The 20,344-nt window shown below is 32.8% G+C and overlaps 3 protein-coding genes across 3 annotated transcripts in view; all 3 read left to right on the plus strand.

Annotated features, from left to right (window-relative positions):
* On the plus strand, positions 1–6,265 carry LOC111697817 (ras-related protein Rab6). The gene is made up of 6 exons (XM_023467946.1): positions 1–67; positions 1,660–1,828; positions 2,109–2,206; positions 3,209–3,290; positions 3,953–4,075; positions 5,466–6,265. Exons 2-6 carry the CDS (start codon positions 1,700–1,702, stop codon positions 5,658–5,660), a joined length of 627 nt encoding a protein of 208 aa, XP_023323714.1. The 5' UTR covers positions 1–67; positions 1,660–1,699; the 3' UTR covers positions 5,661–6,265.
* A 182-nt stretch (positions 6,266–6,447) lies between these two features.
* Positions 6,448–11,325, plus strand: LOC111697829 (uncharacterized). The gene is made up of 4 exons (XM_023467956.1): positions 6,448–7,165; positions 9,984–10,059; positions 10,655–10,720; positions 11,285–11,325. The coding sequence occupies exons 1-4, from the start codon at positions 6,920–6,922 to the stop codon at positions 11,323–11,325; spliced, it is 429 nt and encodes a 142-aa protein (XP_023323724.1). The 5' UTR covers positions 6,448–6,919.
* Positions 11,326–12,918: 1,593 nt separating this feature from the next.
* The window catches only part of LOC111697808 (gastrula zinc finger protein XlCGF26.1), a 9,332-nt gene continuing 1,906 nt past the window's right edge, over positions 12,919–20,344 (plus strand). Inside the window, exons 1-11 of the mRNA XM_023467939.1 lie at positions 12,919–13,027; positions 13,482–13,565; positions 13,957–14,099; positions 14,462–14,514; positions 14,955–15,041; positions 15,417–15,566; positions 16,696–16,778; positions 17,187–17,279; positions 17,716–17,833; positions 19,018–19,148; positions 20,117–20,234. Coding sequence (XP_023323707.1) covers positions 13,017–13,027; positions 13,482–13,565; positions 13,957–14,099; positions 14,462–14,514; positions 14,955–15,041; positions 15,417–15,566; positions 16,696–16,778; positions 17,187–17,279; positions 17,716–17,833; positions 19,018–19,148; positions 20,117–20,234 — 1,071 coding nt within the window. The 5' untranslated portion in view covers positions 12,919–13,016. The remainder of the gene's footprint in view (positions 13,028–13,481; positions 13,566–13,956; positions 14,100–14,461; positions 14,515–14,954; positions 15,042–15,416; positions 15,567–16,695; positions 16,779–17,186; positions 17,280–17,715; positions 17,834–19,017; positions 19,149–20,116; positions 20,235–20,344) is intronic.

Below are 20,344 nucleotides of genomic sequence, written 5' to 3' on the forward strand. Positions count from 1 at the left end.
CGGGAGGGGTCGTTTCTTATTAAATTTATTGAACATCTCCTTTTTATTAAGTTCTGGTTGATTTCAGGTCGTATAATTAGTTAGCTATTACCTTAAAGTTGGCGTTGATTTCTTTAAAAATTATTTAATAGTGTTATCGTAATTATTTTTAACATCTTGCAAGTTTTTATGAAATTTGTTGACGTCATAACTCAATAGAAAAATCACAAATCATTTCCAAATTTCGATTTTTGGAACCACCCCCCTCCGCCCGCCCCCTCCTATCAATTTTATACATGACCTTTAATTTTATATTATTTAGTATTATTTTAGGGTTAGGTTAGGTTAAGACAATTTCTGAGCCGAGCGCTGTGGTTAGGACATTTCAGAGGGCCGAGCGCTGTATAAAATTGATAGGATATGGGGGAGGGGGGTTCCAAAAATTGTTCTCTAAGAAATCACCGCTGAACCTTATCGTGCATGCATATTGCATAAATCATAAATCCAAAGTTGCTTACATAATAAATTTTAATGTTTATTGTGGAATTTTTGGAATCTTTATCTGCCTTGTTATAAATACAACCCCCCCCCCCCCCTTCAAGGCAAAGTTAAAGCAGCGCCTGACCTCTTAGCCTTTCTTATGCGCGGTGCTCGGCCCATTAGCCTTTATAGCTCCAGCGCTCGGTCCAGAAATTGTTTAAATCCAACTTAATCCTGGAATTTAATAACATATTTTCAGTACATTTTTTACAGGGGGGGTAGTGGATGGGGTCCGTCCGAGGGTGCTATTTAGTTTGGACTGCTGCCGTTTTATCTATTGACTTATTGATCTATTGGTCGTTTGAACTATTGCACTTGGTACAATGTACCAATAGTTCAAACGATAACATTCTTTGCGCATTTGAACTATTTTTTTGCTCATTTGAACTACAAAAATAAATATATGGTAGATATAATCATACAAAATAGATTAAATAAGTCAGAAAATAGTTAAATTGAGCAAAAAAATAGTTCAAATGTGTAAAAAATAGTTCTAAGGAGCAAAACAATAGTTCAAATGAGCACAATAAAAAGGCCAAATGAGCAATAAAAGGTTCAAATGAGCAATAAAAGGTTCAAATGAGCCAATTAATAGTTCAAATGAGCAAAACAGAAATAAAGTAGTTCAAATGAGCCCAAAAAAGTTCCAATAAGCCATATAATAGCTCAAATGAGCAAAAATATAGTTAAAATGAGCAAAACAATGGTTCAAGTGAACCAAGAAATAGTTCGGTAATTTCCTAGTATACGATTTTTGCACCCCCCCTTTCAATTTTGTACATGGATCTAATGGGTATCACATTGTTATTATTGGTCATATTGCCGCAGAGCCCGGCTCCCTAGCCTCTCCTAGCAGCAGCGCTCGGCCCAGAAAGTGTCTTACTAACCTAAAGATAAAATAATATAAAATGAATATTTTTTTTGTTGAAAATAGTTGAAATTTTGGCCATGTACAAAATTGATAGGAGGGCCCAAAAATTAAATACTAGAACGGACCCAAATTATAGTTCAAATAAGCAAAAAAACATAGCTCTAGGATTGAGCCCATCTCAAACCTCACTTCGATTTTTCTCTCAACAATTCGATTTTTATTATTTCTGTAAGTAAGAATTTTCATTTTGATGGCTTGGATATTTTCAGATTTTCTATTCAACTATTCTCTTGGATACCGGCAATAAAAATGGCGACATCTGGAGATTTCGGAAACCCTCTTCGGAAGTTCAAACTGGTTTTTCTTGGAGAACAAAGTGTTGGGAAAACCTCTCTGATTACAAGATTTATGTACGATAGCTTCGACAATACATATCAGGTATGAATTCGGAATTTAGAAATGTAAAGAAAGCTGTAAATTAGTTTTCATGTAAGAGTATAAACCTTAAAGTTTGTGTTTTATAAATTAATTTGTTCAAACAAGATATTTGTCATGTTTTAATTTTTAATAAAATTAACGTTTTTAAGAAAATTTTTTAGCCAAAATGGTGTGGCCGTTCGGCTACCTTTAGTTAACAAATATATATATGAGCGAAGAGCCTTATTCTGTAGACGAAGAACTGTAAGATTAAAAATAAAACATATGTTTTCCTATTTAGGCAACAATTGGAATAGATTTCTTGTCCAAGACAATGTACCTTGAAGATAGAACGGTTAGACTTCAACTCTGGGACACCGCGGGACAAGAACGGTTCAGGTCGATACTTTCCCGCATTTTTCAAGTAGCAATACTTTTATGTTGGAGGGCTTTTGGGAATTTCCTAGTAAACGATTTTTGGACCCCCCCCCCCCCTCCTTATATCAATTTTGTACAAGGATCTCGTTTGTAAAACAAGGGTGTAATTGGTCATGTCGCCGCAGCGCCCGGCCTCCTAGTCTTTCTTAGCCGCAGCGCTCGGCCCCTGCCTGTCCTAGCCGCACAGCTCGGTCCATAAATTGTCTTAACCTAACTCTAAAATAAAAAAAATAATTTTGCTGAAAATTAGTGGTTTTGTACAAAATTGATAGGAGGGGGGGGGGCGGGGAGGGGTCTAAACATTGTATACTAGGACGGACCCGGGCTTTTATCATTCGTCTGCAGGTTTGAAAGTGTCACATTCTTTATAACTTACCCGGTTGTCCTTTGTACTCTGGGAAAAAAAGAAGAAAGAATTTTCAACTTTTCGTCAGAACTACAGAATCTGAAAACGACGTTAATTGAAGAGTTTGAATTTTTATCTAACATGGAAAAATTTTATTATTTTTAATTAACTTTTTCTGCGAATATGTCGTTAGAAAATGATATGATCAATGATCATATGACCCCAAGTTTGTGTTGTAAAGATGGGGATCAAGCATTGATCTCCAGCATTTGCAGATTAATTTCATTCCTCTCAAAAAAGTTTCGACCTCTAATTTCTGTAAACTTATTTTGGATCCGGATCCGGATCCGCAAAAATTTTTTGACAAAGCAAAATTCAAAATTTGAAGAATTGATTTAAATTGAAAAAATATTTTAGAAATGTCCTGAAGTTGGAGAAAATCCGGGAAACAATCAAACCTTTATAGCACAGTGCAATGATATACAGCTAATTAAACATTATGGCACGATGATTACTTTTTATCACAATGATAAATTTATATCATGTCAATAATAAAATCCACTATGAAGTGATCATGAGTGATAAAGGACACAAAAGTAACATAAAAATTGTTGTAGGTCCCTGATTCCGTCTTATATCCGTGACAGTACGGTTGCTGTAGTTGTGTATGATATCACCAATGCTAACTCATTCCACCAGGTAACATAAACAGGGATGGAATTTAATGAATTTGGAAGTGGTTGCTGAACTACCTATTGCCGGTTCCAACCCTGAGTTATAGATTCAAAAATAAATATTTATGAGGATTTGAATTGGTGATCTAGGATTCGAACCGGCAGTAGGTAATTCATAAAATTTGGTCTATGGGTTATATATTTATTTGATATGTTGATCAAACATTAAACATTGAACATTGAACAGGGGTATATTTTCTTGAAAAATCATTCCTCCATTCTGAACTTTTTTTTTTCAGGTGTCGGGCATGTTTTTTTTTGAGTTTTATGCGTTTAAATGGAGAAAAATTAATTTCTTGTTTTGATACAAACGAATTTTTGAGATAGTTTCAAAATGTCCCATTTGATGTCCATTTTGTCATTTTTATTCCAGTGCATCACATCGTTTTTATCTTTATATAATTGTTTTGATCCTTCAGTATAGTCGTGAAATTATAATAACTGAGCTTTAAACTTTTGAAATATGAACCAGTGTTATTCTCTCGAGTTTTACCAATCTTATATCAGTCTGAGCATCGGATTTTTCTAATAAGAAATAATGCCGCGATGAGGAAATGAATAAATCTTTTTTTTCTTTTTCTTTTTTATTCAAAAGTTTCCAGGTCTTAATTTTCTATTTTTTTCTAGACATCTAAGTGGATTGATGATGTACGAACTGAACGTGGATCTGATGTTATCATAATGTTGGTGGGAAATAAAACTGATCTATCGGATAAACGACAAGTTTCCACTGATGAGGGGGAAAGAAAGGTAAACTGTAAACTGAACTGATCTATCGGATAAACGACAAGTTTCCACTGATGAGGGTTAAAGGAAGGTAAACTTTAAAGTAAACTGATCTATCGGATAAACGACAGGTTTCCACTGATGAGAGGACAAGGAAGGTAAACTTTAAACTAAACCGATCTATCGGATAAAGGACAAGGTAAACAACAAACGAACAATAATATGGGTTAATTTCTTTTAGAAGGCCGGACCCACAGTTCAATGTGTTCAATCAATATTATGCTAAGCAGCGAAATGTATAATGTATATCAAGATCATATATTATCAGTCATGTCACCTATCATTGGTTTTATTATTAAATCATAATAATCTTCAACAAACAAATTCTTATTTAAGCCATCTATAACATTGCAAATAACTAATTTTAAGGGACAGCTTCAAAATTTTATTATTCCCTGGATTACATATTTAAAAGTACAATATTTCATATTCCTGGACGTTTCTGAACCCTCCTTTTACAGTGTAAACCTTTAAATTCCAAATATTTATTGCAATTTCAATTTATTAAGAAAAAATGTGCAAAAACAAAAAGTGCGCGTCATATGATAAATTATACATTTTTGAAAAGCCCTTGCCACTGCATATTTAAATATGCCAAAATATTTGCAAAATTTTCTGAAACAAAATTTTTATTCAAGAAAAACTAAAAATGTGCAAATCCTCTTTAAAGGCATCTGTGCAAAAATCCTTTAAGTTTAAGGCTTTATAAAGAGCTATATAATGTCGAAATCCAATGATCGGAAATGGGTCTATATATAGATTTAGTCTAGTAAAGGTAAAATAAGGCGTCAAAGCTAGAAAAGTAAAAAAAATTTAATAGATTTTGAGTTATTTCCAAAAAACGTCAGGGGGATCCCTGGGACTACCCCCCCAGCCGGAATAGGGTTAACAGGCATACCAACTTTAGTATAATCGGCCAATTTAGATAACTAGCCTTAGATTGTGAACATGTTCTCTTTCTGTACATCGTAAAACAAAACAAAAATAATTCGCGGATTTTCAAAATTTTCAAAAATTTAATGACGATCGAATTTTGATGGAGACAAATATTTGAAATTTTGATCATTCATAAACCTTCCCTGTGGTCGCGTGATGTCCCACAAAAAATTTGGGCCCGATCGGTTCAGCCGTTTTGACGTTTATTGGATACAAACAAACAGACAGACAAGCCAAATTTATATATAGATAACACCGGATAGTCTTGAAGTATCTAAAGTATTTATTGAGATTACTGAATTCTCATCATTTTTTAATATAAACATGTCAATACTTCAGGCTTCTAGTCGAAAACTTTGAACGATCTCCAACAATTGTGTGTAATTGTGATAAAATCTAAACTTAATTTTGTTCCTAGGCAAAAGAATTGAACGTGATGTTTATTGAGACGAGTGCAAAGGCCGGATACAACGTGAAGCAGCTGTTCAGGCGCGTTGCCGCGGCACTTCCCGGCATGGAGTCAGCTGAACCAAAGAAAGACGACATGACCGAAGTTATCCTGAAGGACACTCCTATTCCAACCCAGAACATGGAGTCTGGTTGCTCATGTTAATAGGAATAAAAAAGTATTCAAACCACTGAACGGCCATGTTTAAGACTTGGGATATGCGCGATTTCAATTTCCCTTCAGATTAAAATTGTGAAACTAGGCGTTTCTGTTGCCAGATTATAACTTGAAATCGAAAATTCAGATCCAAGGACCTGAATATTAAATTTTCAGAACAATTTAAATCTTATTAACGGCCAGATTTGATATTTACTTCTGAAGAAAGTTATTGCTAGAAATTCTGTAATAATTCCAAATTTTCAATTTAAATTGTATTTCTTGCTTTAAAATGCATTTTGAAAAGCCATAAAAACTAATATTTTGGGACTTCTTCCTGGTTTAAATTGCTAACATATAACTCAATTTTTATCTTGTTTGGGAAACTATTTATAATTTCTCAACTTAAAAGTGTCTAGAATGTTGAATTTGACCCCCCACCCTGCGTGAATTATGTGTGATTTGTATGGCTAGTTTTTTAATAATTTTACCCAGTTTACGAGAATAGAAGTATTTATGATTAATTATAATATGTAATTTATGATTTTTTAATTAATGCGTAGAGATTTAAATGAGCAACTGTATAAAAAATACAAAATGCATTCATGTACAAATTGTACGGTTTAACTGTATTGCACCTTGTAGAGAAAGAGTTGTAGTAAGATAGAGATCAAATTTTAGTTTTCATTATTTTCTAAGAATGCTTTTTAAATGAGACTAGGTAAGTTCAGATTAATTATTTAGGAAACTTCTTAACTCTGAACAGTTTTGAGTTATTTTTTACATTTGTACAGAAAATACAAATTAGTTCTTTTCTACTCGCTACTGTTTCAAAAACTATTCAATTGTATTCAAAATACCTTAAATAATTATTACTCTTAAGATTTAAGAATCTATAAAAACTACGAAGGCAGTCTGGATGCATTGAATTGAAAAGAAAAACATTCCAAGCTTCTGTAATCTAATTGGGTTTTATTAAATTAGCTCAATAAACTTTGATCCTTCAACGTTACCAAACTCAAAACCACTTCAATTGGTTGTAATACTAGCTTTTTATCGTATTTTTATGAATTTATTTACGTATATCCAAAGCGTTTTTCAAGCACTTTTCTCGTTGCTTAGATAGCAATATGCAACTTAGATGTAGAAATATTTATTTCACTTTATTTCAGATCATAAATATGAATAAGGATTTTTAAAATGCCCGCCAATTTTAATGGTTGATTAAGAGCTGGTTGGTGTTTAGTTCAATAAAGGACGGGAGCGAAATGAATTCTCATGCAGAGCAACTGCAGAATCTAAATATAAACAGAAGAATTGTGAACCATGTTCAACTGATAGAACACGTGGAATCTGGGAATCAGCTGATTGATCATGTTGCTGTAGAGAAGCAGCTGATGACCCCTGTATGTGGGGAGGATCAAATGATGGACCATGTAGATGGACACACATTGAGCACTGTCCCTCTGACAGTAGGATGCCCAGATCCTTCAATGCTTTCCAATATTTTCCAGGTTTAAATATTCAAACTCTTTAAAATGTACATGAAACTGTACATGTTTACTAGGGCTGTTCATTTTTACGGTCAATTTGTACAAACATGCAAAGACGCCAAAGAGTTAAAAAATTTAAAATGTAAAAAAAAAACTACTGATTGTTCCAATCGACTGAAATTTTAACATTTCATTATGCCCACCCCAAGTTTAGTTATCGACATGCATATCACTTACTAAAGAGTTCAGAATGTATACATAAAAAAATTAAAATCCTGAAGATGGTGTCGAGATATATCATCCAAAATGGTATGATTAAAAAATCAGCATCCTACCTTGATTTTAAGTACTTGCCCCAAAAATGTAGAAACCCGTCAATGACGGGCGGATTTTTGGTAATGTCAATTTGGTAATGACAATTTGGTAATGAAAATTTGGTAAGGCGACAATTTGGTAACGACAATTTGGTAATGACAATTTGGTAAGCTCACAAAAGTGACAATTTGGTAAGGACAAATTGGTAACTACAAAAAAGTGACAATTTGGCAATGACAAATTGGTAACGTCATAAAAGTGACAATTTGGTAATGACAATATGGTATCTACAAAAAAGTGACAATTTGGTAATACATTTTGGTAACTACTAAAAAGTGACAATTTGTTGATAAAAGTTAAATTTAATTCAATTTAATGTTTAATAATGTGCTGTTTCTCTCATTATTTTGGGTTAGGTTAGGTTAAGACAATTTCTGGGCCGAGCGCTGCGGCTAGAATGGGCTAGGGGGCCGAGTGCTGCGGCCTATTAAATGTTAAATAATGTGCTGTCTCTCAATATTTTGGGTTAGGTTAGGTTAGGTTGAAACAATTTATGGGCCGAGAGCTGCGGCTAGGGTGGGCTAGGGGGCCGAGCGCTGCGGGCTATTAAATGTTAAATAATGTGCTGTTTCTCACATTATTTTGGGTTAGGTTAGGTTAAGACAATTTATGGGCCGAGAGCTGCGGCTAGGGTGGGCTAGGGGCCAAGCGCTGCGGGCTATTAAATGTTAAATAATGTGCTGTTTCTCACAATATTTTGGGTTAAGTTAGGTTAAGACAATTTCTGGGAAGGTAACTACATATAAAAAGTAACATTGATAACTTCCTAACATTGACATACATAAAGTCCGTTCTTGTTGTAGTATTTGAGTCCTTCTGAATCTTGTAACATTTTGCCACCCCTAGAAGGGGTGATGAATAAGTAATTCATGATCCAAGTCTCCTCTTCTTGCAGTATATGACACAAGTGCAGGTTGAAACGTGGTTTTTAGAAAATATTGCGAATTTTACAATTATTTTAACGCATTTCTTTTGTGCAGAAATAAAAGATTCCTAGAATCAATTATCTTCAATTGAATATAAAACTAAAAATTAAACAATTTTACATAATGTCACTTTTATTTCGTTTACCAAATTGTCACTTTTATGACGTTACCAAATTTGTATTACTAAATTGTCACTTTTTTGTGGTTACCAATTTGTCATTACCAAATTGCCACTTTTGTGAGCTTACCAAATTGTCATTACCAAATTGTCACTTTTGTGAGCTTACTAAATTGTCATTACCAAATCGTCGTTACCAAAATGTCACCTTACCAAATTGTCATTACCAAATTGTCACTACCAAATTGTCATTACCAAATTGACATTACCAAAAATCCGCCCATCCCATCAATCAATCATTCAGATTTTTTTTTGCTTGGAAACATATGTGGCTCACACCTTTTTATGTCTAGATAGGATCCAATTTTTTTTAATGTGTTCTAGACATTCTTATCTCTCATATTATGCGTAGGAAGAAAGTGTAATAATCAAAATTATTGTTATAATATTAAAAGAAAAACCGTGGAATAATTAAAATTATTAAAATTATGGCATGCTCTTTTTAAATAGAAGGTCACTTGAGATATCTGCGCCAGTCCCTTTAAATTTGTTCCAGGACTGACCTAATACGTCACAATTTAAAGTTTATTGCAAAACAAGTCCTAATTCTACCCTTAGTTGAATTACAACTTGGAAGACTAAGCTTCATAAGTTAGAGTTTTGGTAATACAAATTCCTGCTGTTTGTGATTATACAGATGGGTATCGTTTTGAGGTCCATTTTTACACTTTTTAGAGGCTTCACAAGAATCTGAGTTGTAAATCCTATTTATTGACGTATAAATGGGTCAAGCACTTGCGTCAAAAATCCCGAAATGTCTCAAATCGATGGCCATCAGTAAATTGTGTAGGAATGAAATCTAATGCGTTTTCTTAATTGTAACTTTGATCTTTGATCAGGGCAATTTGATATTATTGATTATTTTTATAAAATCCCTGAAAAAGTGTAGATACTTATTAAGTCTAAACATAATTTAATGGACTTTTGGAAAAATAGCAGGAGTGTGTAAAATGCTAAGAATCACAATTTAATGAATTGCGCAAAAAAGAAAAAGAAAATGGACTTCACAAGGCAAGATTTTTCATCCTTTTTAATAGTTTCTCAAAATAATCGTTCATTTCCCTATAAACCATTTGTTTTTCAAAATTCAGCAAAGAAAGCCCCGACAAATTTTTTTGCGCCCCACTTTAACATACCTAACTTCGGGATTGGGTGGGGGGTATTATTTTTTCGTGGAAAAACACCCCTATAACATACGCTTTTGTTTGTGCAATGTAGACCAATACAAAAAAAAACAAAGAATCTTAAAAAAGCTTCTCTTTAATTACTAGTAAACTTTCGAGAGAAAAAACTCAATAATAATCAAAACTTAACAAAACAGTCGTCTTCATTCTATTAATTTATTCGCCGACCACTGTAGGACACGGTTGCTGAGAACTTCATTGAATTTTCTGATTCTGAAAACCATCCTAGTTTCCTTACTCCGGCAAGCTCGGGTGAGAAACATTTATTTACTAGTAAAAAAAAAAAAAAAAAAAAAAAAAAATCGAAACACTTTTTATTTTGGATAGATATTGTAAGCTTTAAAAAAAAACAGAAACAAATTTTTAAGTTGATTTTAATTTATTTAATTTCTAAAAATATCATAAATTTTTGGGAAAAATTTCGGGAACCAATCAAAACTTTTTAGCACGGTGCTAATAATATACAGCTAATTTAACATTATAGCACAGTGCTATAATATAGACCTAGTTGAACTTTAAAGCACGATGATTACTTTATAGTATACGTCGATAATGAAATTCACCATGAAGTGAGTATGAATGATAAAGTACACAATAGTTTCATAACTTGCTATAAAGTTTTCGGACTTGCCTTTATATCTCAAAGGTTATCGCATTTTTGGATTATATTTTGTCCCGAGCTTGAGCTTGAGCTTATTCTTGAACCTTCTTGATAAAATGAAAATATCTGTCCAAAAACTTTATAGCTCTGAGAACCAAAATAATAGTGTTATAATTGTATTATTACACCGTTCGAAAGATATTTTGATTGCAAAAGCGAAGACATTTTATTTCTTAATTTTTTTAGTGTTTACAAGTGGTGTGTACTCTAGTTCTATTAATCAGTTTAGCTCACCTACTTCCCTTTATGCAGGTTTGTTTTGTTAAAGGAATTATTATAGTTATTTAGACCAACTCTTATTGGCGATTCATTTAACGATAATCAAACCTACACTCTACAGGGTTACCCACAAAGGATGAAACTGTAAAGACAACGTAAAACTAAAACCTTTCAATTATGCCGATCTCAAGCTCAAATTAGGTCGCCTGCATTGAATGCGGTTTTTTAATTGCTTATTTAATGATTTTGCAAAGGAAGAGATAAGTTTACAGTTCCAATGGCTCGTGAAAAGAAAAAAACAGATAGTATAAATTCCGAACAGAAGTCTCTGAAGTCTCATCTTTCTTTTGTGGGTAATACTGTAGATCTATGATGAACAATGGCAGAAACTTAATTAATCCTCAACTCTCAGATATTTCTTAGCTTTTTTCGTCCTTGAGTCCGCGAGGGAATTAAAAACAAAAGACATAGAAAAAGACAATTCATTATTAGAATATTTTTTTGAATTTTATGAATCTCGAGTAGTTTGTTCAATTTTGGAATCTCGAGTAGCTTGTTTAATTTTAGCAATCTCGAGTGTAGTTTGTTTAATTTTAGGAATCTCGAGTAGTTTGTTTAATTTTAGGAATCTCGAGTAGTTTGTTTAATTTTAGGAATCTCGAGTAGTTTGTTTAATTTTAGGAATCTCGAGTAGTTTGTTTAATTTTAGGAATCTCGAGTAGTTTGTTTAATTTTAGGAATCTCGAGTAGTTTGTTTAATTTTAGGAATCTCGAGTAGTTTGTTTAATTTTAGGAATCTCGAGTAGTTTGTTTAATTTTAGGAATCTCGAGTAGTTTGTTTAATTTTAGGAATCTCGAGTAGTTTGTTTAATTTTAGGAATCTCGAGTAGTTTGTTTAATTTTAGGAATCTCGAGTAGTTTGTTTAATTTTAGGAATCTCGAGTAGTTTGTTTAATTTTAGGAATCTCGAGTAGTTTGTTTAATTTTAGGAATCTCGAGTAGTTTGTTTAATTTTAGGAATCTCGAGTAGTTTGTTTAATTTTAGGAATCTCGAGTAGTTTGTTTAATTTTAGGAATCTCGAGTAGTTTGTTTAATTTTAGGAATCTCGAGTAGTTTGTTTAATTTTAGGAATCNGTATATATATGAATATATATATATAAATATATATATAACTATTTATATGTTTATATTGTAGATACTGTTGTTTACACCTCTAGTAACCAATTTACTGACGCAGTACACAGTCCAGTGTACCATGATGGATTTACTCAAGATATTAGTGTGCAGGTATAAGACATCAAAAACCAATTTATTTTTAAGACATTGACTAAAATTCTAACGTTCTTTTTAGTATGTCAACACCATGGGTTCCCATATATACAAATATATAATGAGCCTTCGCTTTATAATATATAACTAGCTTGAGAACCCAGCGTTGCCCAGGGGTACTCAATTACTTATAGTTGCTCCTGCCATTTATTTCGCTTGGTTGTAAATTACGTAAATTACGTAAATTTCGTAAACTACGTAAATTACATAAATTACGAGTCAAATTATTATTCCTATTAAAGGGACTCCCTCAACTTAGAATCTCAAAAACAAGCTAAGACAATTTCCGTGGTTCTTCCGAGTTCCCCAATTAAAATTGGAGGCAATTCGATCAAGTTAAGGGGTTCCCGAGTTTTGGTCGGAGAGACAAACAGAGATTTCAACTATGTGTAGAATATAGGTATAGATTTCTAACTGATTGATTGATATTGTTAGGAGCTGGACTGTATAAACCTGCAACCAAGTTCAGATCTAAATATTCCTCTTTTCTCAGCCCATACCCTGGAGGAAATTAGGTGATTGGTTGGTTGGTTGGTTAAATGGTTGATAGATGAATTGGTTGGTTGGTTTGTTGGTTGGTTGGTTGGTTGGTTGGTTTGTTGGTTGGTTTGTTGGTTGGTTGGTTGGTTGGTTGGTTGGTTGGTTGGTTGGTTGGTTGGTTGGTTGGTTGGTTGGTTGGTTGGTTGGTTGGTTGGTTGGTTGGTTGGTTGGTTGGTTGGTTGGTTGGTTGGTTGGTTGGTTGGTTGGTTGGTTGGTTGGTTGGTTGGTTGGTTGGTTGGTTGGTTGGTTGGTTGGTTGGTTGGTTGGTTGGTTGGTTGGTTGGTTGGTTGGTTGGTTGGTTGGTTGGTTGGTTGGTTGGTTGGTTGGTTGGTTGGTTGGTTGGTTGGTTGGTTGNAAGAAGATGCTTGTATTATTCTTCCTGAATTCAGTTCTCAGGAGGTTCAAGAGTTCCTTGCGGTTATATATCTTCTTACTCCTCACCTCAACCCATCATTTAATATGTTTATCAGGTACCCCCTTCACCTGAACCCATCATTTAATATGTTTATTAGGTACCCCTTCACCTCAACCCATCATTTAATATGTTTATCAGGTAGCCCCTTCACCTGAACCCATCATTTAATATGTTTATTAGGTACCTCCTTCACCTCAACCCATCATTTGAAATGTTTATCAGGTAGCCCCTTCACCTCAACCCATCATTTTCATATGTGTATCAGGTTGTCCCTTCACCTCAACCCATCATTTAATATGTTTATCAGGTACCCCCTTCACCTGAACCCATCATTTAATATGTTTACTAGAGTCTAGACCTATCCTTATTATTTTAGGAAAAGTAAACGTTTTTTTCTTTTCGTGTTTACTAAATACAGGGTCATTCAATCTTGAACAGAATTTATTCATTGCATTCGCCTTGAACTATTAATTTAACTTTATTCTGTATTTGTGGATTTCTATATTTAGATGTTTGACTGGATCAAACGGGTTCAATCTCAGCAAGGAGGTTAAAGGAGAAGAAACCGGTTCAAAGCATGATAGATCTAAAAGGTAAGCATATTTAAACGAAAAATTACCCAGCTTTATTAATTATAGTCACCTTAATTCCTATTTTTTGGTTTCAATGGTTTAAATTAACTTTTGAACAAAATGGGGCCGGAGGGGAGGTGAGGGGGAAGAGGAGAGGTAGGTTAAAGTTTATTTCTGTAGATTTGCTTAAAGTAGGAATAATATTTGAATCCTGCTAAGTTTGTTAGCTTCTGCAAAGAGAACGATTTTTAAGAATATCAGGATTGGTTAATTCCAATATTTTGCTTATCTGGAGGTAGGAAGTTGTGAAGTAACGGATCTGGTTTCTAATTAGAACATTAATATTTAAAATATTTTTAGTTTTAACGTAATTATAAACATCCAACTAAGTTTCCCCAGATTACCCTCCTAGGAAGCTGGAGGTTAAGCTTGAGGAGCTAGAACAAGAGAACAAGAAGTACAAGATGAAGAGTGGAGATGAGGAGAAGGGCGACCTTGATGAAGAACGGGAGGATGAGGAGGGAGGGGACAAAGCAAATCAGGATAGAAAACCAGGTTTGTGAGTATTTGAATTTATATTATTGAAGCTATGGAAAATTGTAAATTTACCCCAAGAAAACATTTTAGTTATTTAGAAAAATTTGAGATTTAATAATGATAATGAATAATAATGATTATAATGATAATAATGATAATAATGATAATAATGATAATAATGATAATAATGATAATAATGATAATGATGATAATGATGATAATAATGATAATAATGATAATAATGATAATAATGATAATAATGATAATAATGATAATAATGATAATAATGATAATACTGATAATACTGATAATACTGATAATAATGATAATAATGATAATTGATAATAATGATAATAATGATAATAATGATGTGAATTTAGAGACTATGACCTCTGTAGAGGTTAAGACTGAGGAAAAGCAGAAGAGTTCAAAGGAAAAAGCTCTTTCTTCAAAAATGGAAATTTTAATTCCGCATTATGTTAACATCAAATATGGCTTCCAAACAAGAAAAAATAAGGATATCTTTAATCAGGCACATATTTAAAGAACAAAGTTGTAATCAACAGATTTTACTTAACAAATGCAGGATCGATTAAAGCTACGTTTACAGTTTACTAAATAAACTTTGTGTTTTTTTATTTTCAAAAGATTTGAACGCCCTGGTGAGATATGAAGACCTTTTAATAAATTATTAAACGGGGAAAGTTTTTTTTTCCCATAAAATACTTTTTCTCTTTAATTCCGGAATAAAACCCTAAAAAATGCGTTTCCCACAAACGTTGAAGGGGGGGGGGTAATATACCCGCCATGCTTATAACAACACTAGCCATTACCTTTTAATTGTACAAAAAGAACTTCACCTACTACGTTCAGGGACCCTTCACCTGTGAAAAGTGTGGGAAAGTGTTTAAAGAACGAAGAGTGTTAAAGGAACATGAAAATTTACATTCGGAGCCCAAGGTAATAAATACATCCATGGGCTTTCAATCTCGGTGTAAGGTACACTTTCCCGAATACTATTTTCCAAATCCACAGCTTTCTAACTGTAAAACTTCCGAATTGGACATTCCCAAACAGGGGCGGATACAGGATTTAAGTGAGGGGGGTGCTAGATTTATTTCGGAACAAAAACATCCAGATTGAACAAAAAAAAAATTTAAGATAGATTTTTTCCTGTTTTGCACTAGGTTTTCTTTCTCTTAAGTGCTATTGAAGAGCTATAAAATCTCAGGAGGAATAAAAGGGCCAAAGTTCTACATTTAGGGACTACAATTGTTTTCTTGTGCAATTTTAATGATGTATGTTTGGAACGAAATTCAAATAACCATTTTTTAGTTTGAATGTATGGAAGGCTGTGGAAAAAAATTTCACACAAAATCCAATATGCGCGTGCACGCCGATGTTGTGCATTTAAAGAAGAAAAATATTCCCTGTGAGATCTGCGGGAAAATGTTCTACAATGTTAGTCTTCTGAAAGTGCACAAGGTGAAATTGACAAACTAACAAAATCTCTTTAAGCGTAATTTTAAGTGACTTTTATTTAATGAGGGACCTCCCCGATTCACAATGGTACCTTAGACATATCCTCCTTAATCTGTTAAAAAGCTTTTAATTGTTCAACATTTTCTTTTGCAATCTGTTATACATTAGAAATATCAATAATTACTTTCTTGAAGTGGCAGAAAATTAATATTTACTTTCAAATGTTCGAAAACTGTTTTTAACATTAAAAGATAATATTTTTTCTGGACGTTAGTAACGTATCAGTTGTTTCGATTCTACGCTGTACACTGCGCACTTCGGAATTTTTAAGAATACACAGAGATCTCTGTACTCGATGAACACACAGCGTTGTAAATCCGGAATTGATTTTTTTTGCAAGAAGGATCACTTGAAATTACGCTTACAGTCTCTTAACTAAAAACTGTTTTTATTATTAAATATTTTAAACTTGCTACCTTCAGTTATTTTGCTTTCTGGCTCAAATTGTGGCTGTTTCAGTTTTTTCGTTATTTTTTTTTATATATAGGGTGACCCCAAAAAAACAAGGATTAGGGTTTTTAAGTCTCAATAATCTTTGAAAGAAATTACTCGAAAAAGTGTCCCAGTATTTAGTTTTTAATTTTAGAAGAAGAAGACAATTTAACAATGCTTAGAAATCATATTAATGAATACTTAGGAGGCTCCGATTTAAAGCCATGCAAAAAACGACCTATTTCCAAGGTCCATCAAAGCTGTTCCAACCATGGGGCTGGGATTTCTGCAACCTATCTTTTATAAGTTTCTCTTCATAGAGTTCTGGGTATAGGACTACGTATACACCTTTGATTTAAGAAAGCCATGAAGAATTATCTAAGGGGTTTAGATAGATGTCAATGATTTTTTTCGTATCTTAAGCAATACTGGTTATCTAAAGTTAACAGAGAAATTTTCGAATATTCGACATAGTTTTACACCAAAGGAAAAGATTGGAAGATAAAAACTTAATTAATGACCCCTTCTAAGATTAAAAACTACATACTGGGGCACATTTATTGATTCTTTTCTAACGATTAAAAGGGCTAAAAATCCTTGTCCGCGTTTTTGGGTCACCCTGTATTTAAAATGTTTATAGGAGACGCATAGTGCTTATAAGTTGACCTGCCGCCACTGTCCCGCCACTTTCTCAGCATCCAAGACACTTAGGAACCATATAAGGTAATATACAGTTTAACCAAGAATTTTGTAGAAATCGAAAGAATTTATAAAATGTCTTGACAATTTTTAAATTTTGAAAAAAATTTTAAGGCACATACTTTCAATTCCAACCATCCATAAACCTTCCCTGGGATAGTGCGAGGTCCCACAAAAAATGTGAACCCAATCGGTTCAGCCGTTTTGACGTTTTACTGTTACAAAAAACAGATGTCGAAGACTTTTTGTAACTCTGAATCCTGCTGTATCAAATAAAAATCAAAACAAAAGGTTTTCCACTGCATCGGTTTGCAAAGAAAAGGGAATTAGGCAACGCGTCTGAGGATTGGTCAATTAAAAAGAAAAAAAGACACTGTTCTGTCTGTTAAATTAGTTCCAGTCATATTTTATTAATAGCCAAGAATATTTTAGGACAAAACACACCACCGAGGAGAATGTTCCAAAATGTTATATTTGTCATAAAAGTCTGGCAAGTGATCTGGTTCTTCGAAATCATATTGCCAGGTAACAGATTACAGGGGTACATCTTTTATTGAAAAGTCTGGCAAGTGATCTGGTTCTTCGAAATCATATTGCCAGGTAACAGATTACAGGGGTACATCTTTTATTGAAAAGTCTAACTAGTGATCTGTAGTTCCTCTTACTATAGAAATAATGAAGAAAATTCAACACATTTAAAAATTGAAAAATTGCGTAATCTTTCTAATTGATTGTGAGCTAAAGGGTACCGTTGTGAATCGGACATGCTACGCTATAAATGAAATTACACTTGAAATGTCTATAGAACCTTAATTGTAAGGAATAATAATAAAATTGTGGAAAGTATCATAAAGTAAAAAGTTGAAATCCCATTTCTTTAGAATAATCATTAAACAATTGTTTTGGGTAATATAGGAAAATATTTTTATTTTTTGTTACATCTTTAAAATTTGTTTTTTAGAGTTCACTTTCACGAGAAGAACTGCGTGTGTGCTCACTGCGGTAAATCATTCTTTGAGAAGTCAGAGTTAAATTCACATCTAGCAACCCATAACCCTAGTCAAAATGTAACATGTGAGGTAAAATAATCTAATATTTATTCAATCAATCAATCATTTAAAAAGTTAGCCATCAATCAATCACTAAAAAGTTAACAATCAATCAATCACTTAATCTATGAACTAAGAGTTAAATTCGCATATACTACATACAGGGTGTCCCAAAAAACATGGGAATTCAGTGACGAATTCGATATCGTCTTTGTTATGAATTAGCAGTGTAATACCTAATGTCAAAAGCCATAATATTATTTTGTCTGTTAGAGTTTATTTTATGAAAAGGGTAAAAGACTGTAAAGATGTGTCCATAATGTCTCCGCAATATGAATAGTGAAGACAGACAAGTTTACTCTGTTTGTATTCTGCAATTTTCTTGTTTTACTAAGTACAACCGTATGCAGTCAAAACATAAACAAACAAAATGTGAACATAGCAGACGAAACTCTTACAGATTACAGCTTTCTTAGTAGGTATCACTATACTAAATCAAAGAATTATTTAAAAAGACAATAATTCCCATGTTTATTAACTCATAACTGTAACTCATAACCCTAGTTAAAATATAATATGTGATATATAATAATCTAGTATTTATTCATCAATTAGTTAGGAAAAACAATTAATTATGAATAAAAATAAAAATAAAATTCACATCTAGCAACATATATCCCTAGTTAAAATATAATATGTGAGGTATATAAATCCTATTCAATCAATCCAGTTAAGAAATGCATGCAATCAATCAATCAATTAATTCTTGATCAGTTTATTACATGGTTTGTTATGATTGATTTAATGATTTAATTGATGAATTGATTCAGCAAATTGACTTTCAATTTAGACGTCCTAAAAGTTTAATTTAATTTGAATCAATCTTTGAACAGTTGGTGGCAATTATTAGTGAATTTATTGATCTATTGATAGCGTAATTTTAAATGACCCTTCATGCGTAAAAATAGCAATGCCCAATTTATAACAGTACCCTTGAAACCTTTACCTGATCAAAAAATGTGAAATTTAACGTCAATTTTCTGTAAATTTGCGCAAAAAAAATTAAGTTAACAAAAACATGCATATCAAATTCATATTTAATGAGACAAAGCATTTAAGATTACCGTTGTAAATCGGGTATTGCTATTTTCGCATGGAGGGTCACTTGAAATTAAGCTTACTGTTCCTTTAATTGATAGATTTCTTTCTGTTAGATCTGCTCTGCCAGGTTTAAGAACAAGAGAAACCTCTCCTCTCATATGAAGAGCAAGCACGGGGATGCTGAGAGGAAACATGTTTGTGATCTTTGCGGGAAATCTTTCTTCAAGACATACCATCTTAACAGGTTTCACCATGGACCTGAGTCTATTGTAACAGAGTCTGTAGAAGACGACATACTATTCTTAGCTAGGTTTAATAAGCTTAAAGCTAATGTTAACCTTAAATCTAGTTTCTGAGACAAAAAAGAATTGGTTGATTTATGTTCACATAAAGAATGAAACATAATTTTTAAGATACTTACATGTAAGTGCGTGCGCGCTGAGATTTAATTTATTTTGCTTTCAAACTAATAAAAATAAGCCCCAGCAAGATTGTTATTTCAAAAAATTTCTTATTAATATTTATTACTAAATATCAAAGAATAAAGAAGAAAACAATGTCGTCTTTTACTCGTATTCTGCAAGACATTCATATATATGTAGCGTATAGCCGGCCATACGGCTGGACCGAATGGGCTGAAATTTTTGGTGGACACTCATATAGGTGGCTTCAAAATTTTGTTTTCAAATTTTGTTTTCAAATTTTTTTTACGGGCAACGCCGGGCCCTTCAGCTAGTTTAACATATAGAAGGTTTCGAAAAGAAGACTTGTCTTCAACCTGACACTTTGACGGATATTGATTGTCAGAAACAGAAAACTTATTTTTAAGACACCGATAGGCTATGGGCATAAATAGACAGCTTGTTTTTTAGACATATGGAAGAACATAAAACTTTTATAGACATAGGGAATATGGAGGATCCTTAAACTTTCTCTTTTAGACATATGGATGGGTATAATTATAAGTATAAAAAAGAAACTTGTAGTTTCTAGACATATAGATGGACACAGAGAAAAGCTTTTTAAAACACATGGATGTTCATAAACAGAAAATTTGTAGTTTCTATAATCTACATACATGGAATATGGATGAAAATCTAGAGAACTTTTTTTTAGACATGGATGAGTATGTATAAACATTGGCATAAAACTTGTAGATTCTAGAGATATGGATTATGAATGGACTGGACACATATAAAAACTTTATTTTAGACATTTGGATGGGCATAAACAGAAAACTTGTTTCTGTAAAATTTGCGAAAAAGGATTTGGATCCGAAGCAAAAGTTCGCGAACATCACAGAAAAGTTCATGAGCGGAAAGCCAAAAAGGTAAAAAATTACTATTTTAATAAACACATAAAAACCCTTTCAACATTCTAAAAAATTTCTGTTCAGAAGTTGATGAAATGTGATCATAGAAACAAATTTACCCCCCCCCC

The sequence above is a fragment of the Eurytemora carolleeae genome, unplaced genomic scaffold, assembly GCF_000591075.1.
Source record: "Eurytemora carolleeae unplaced genomic scaffold, Eaff_2.0 scaffold135, whole genome shotgun sequence".
NCBI lineage: Eukaryota > Metazoa > Arthropoda > Copepoda > Calanoida > Temoridae > Eurytemora > Eurytemora carolleeae.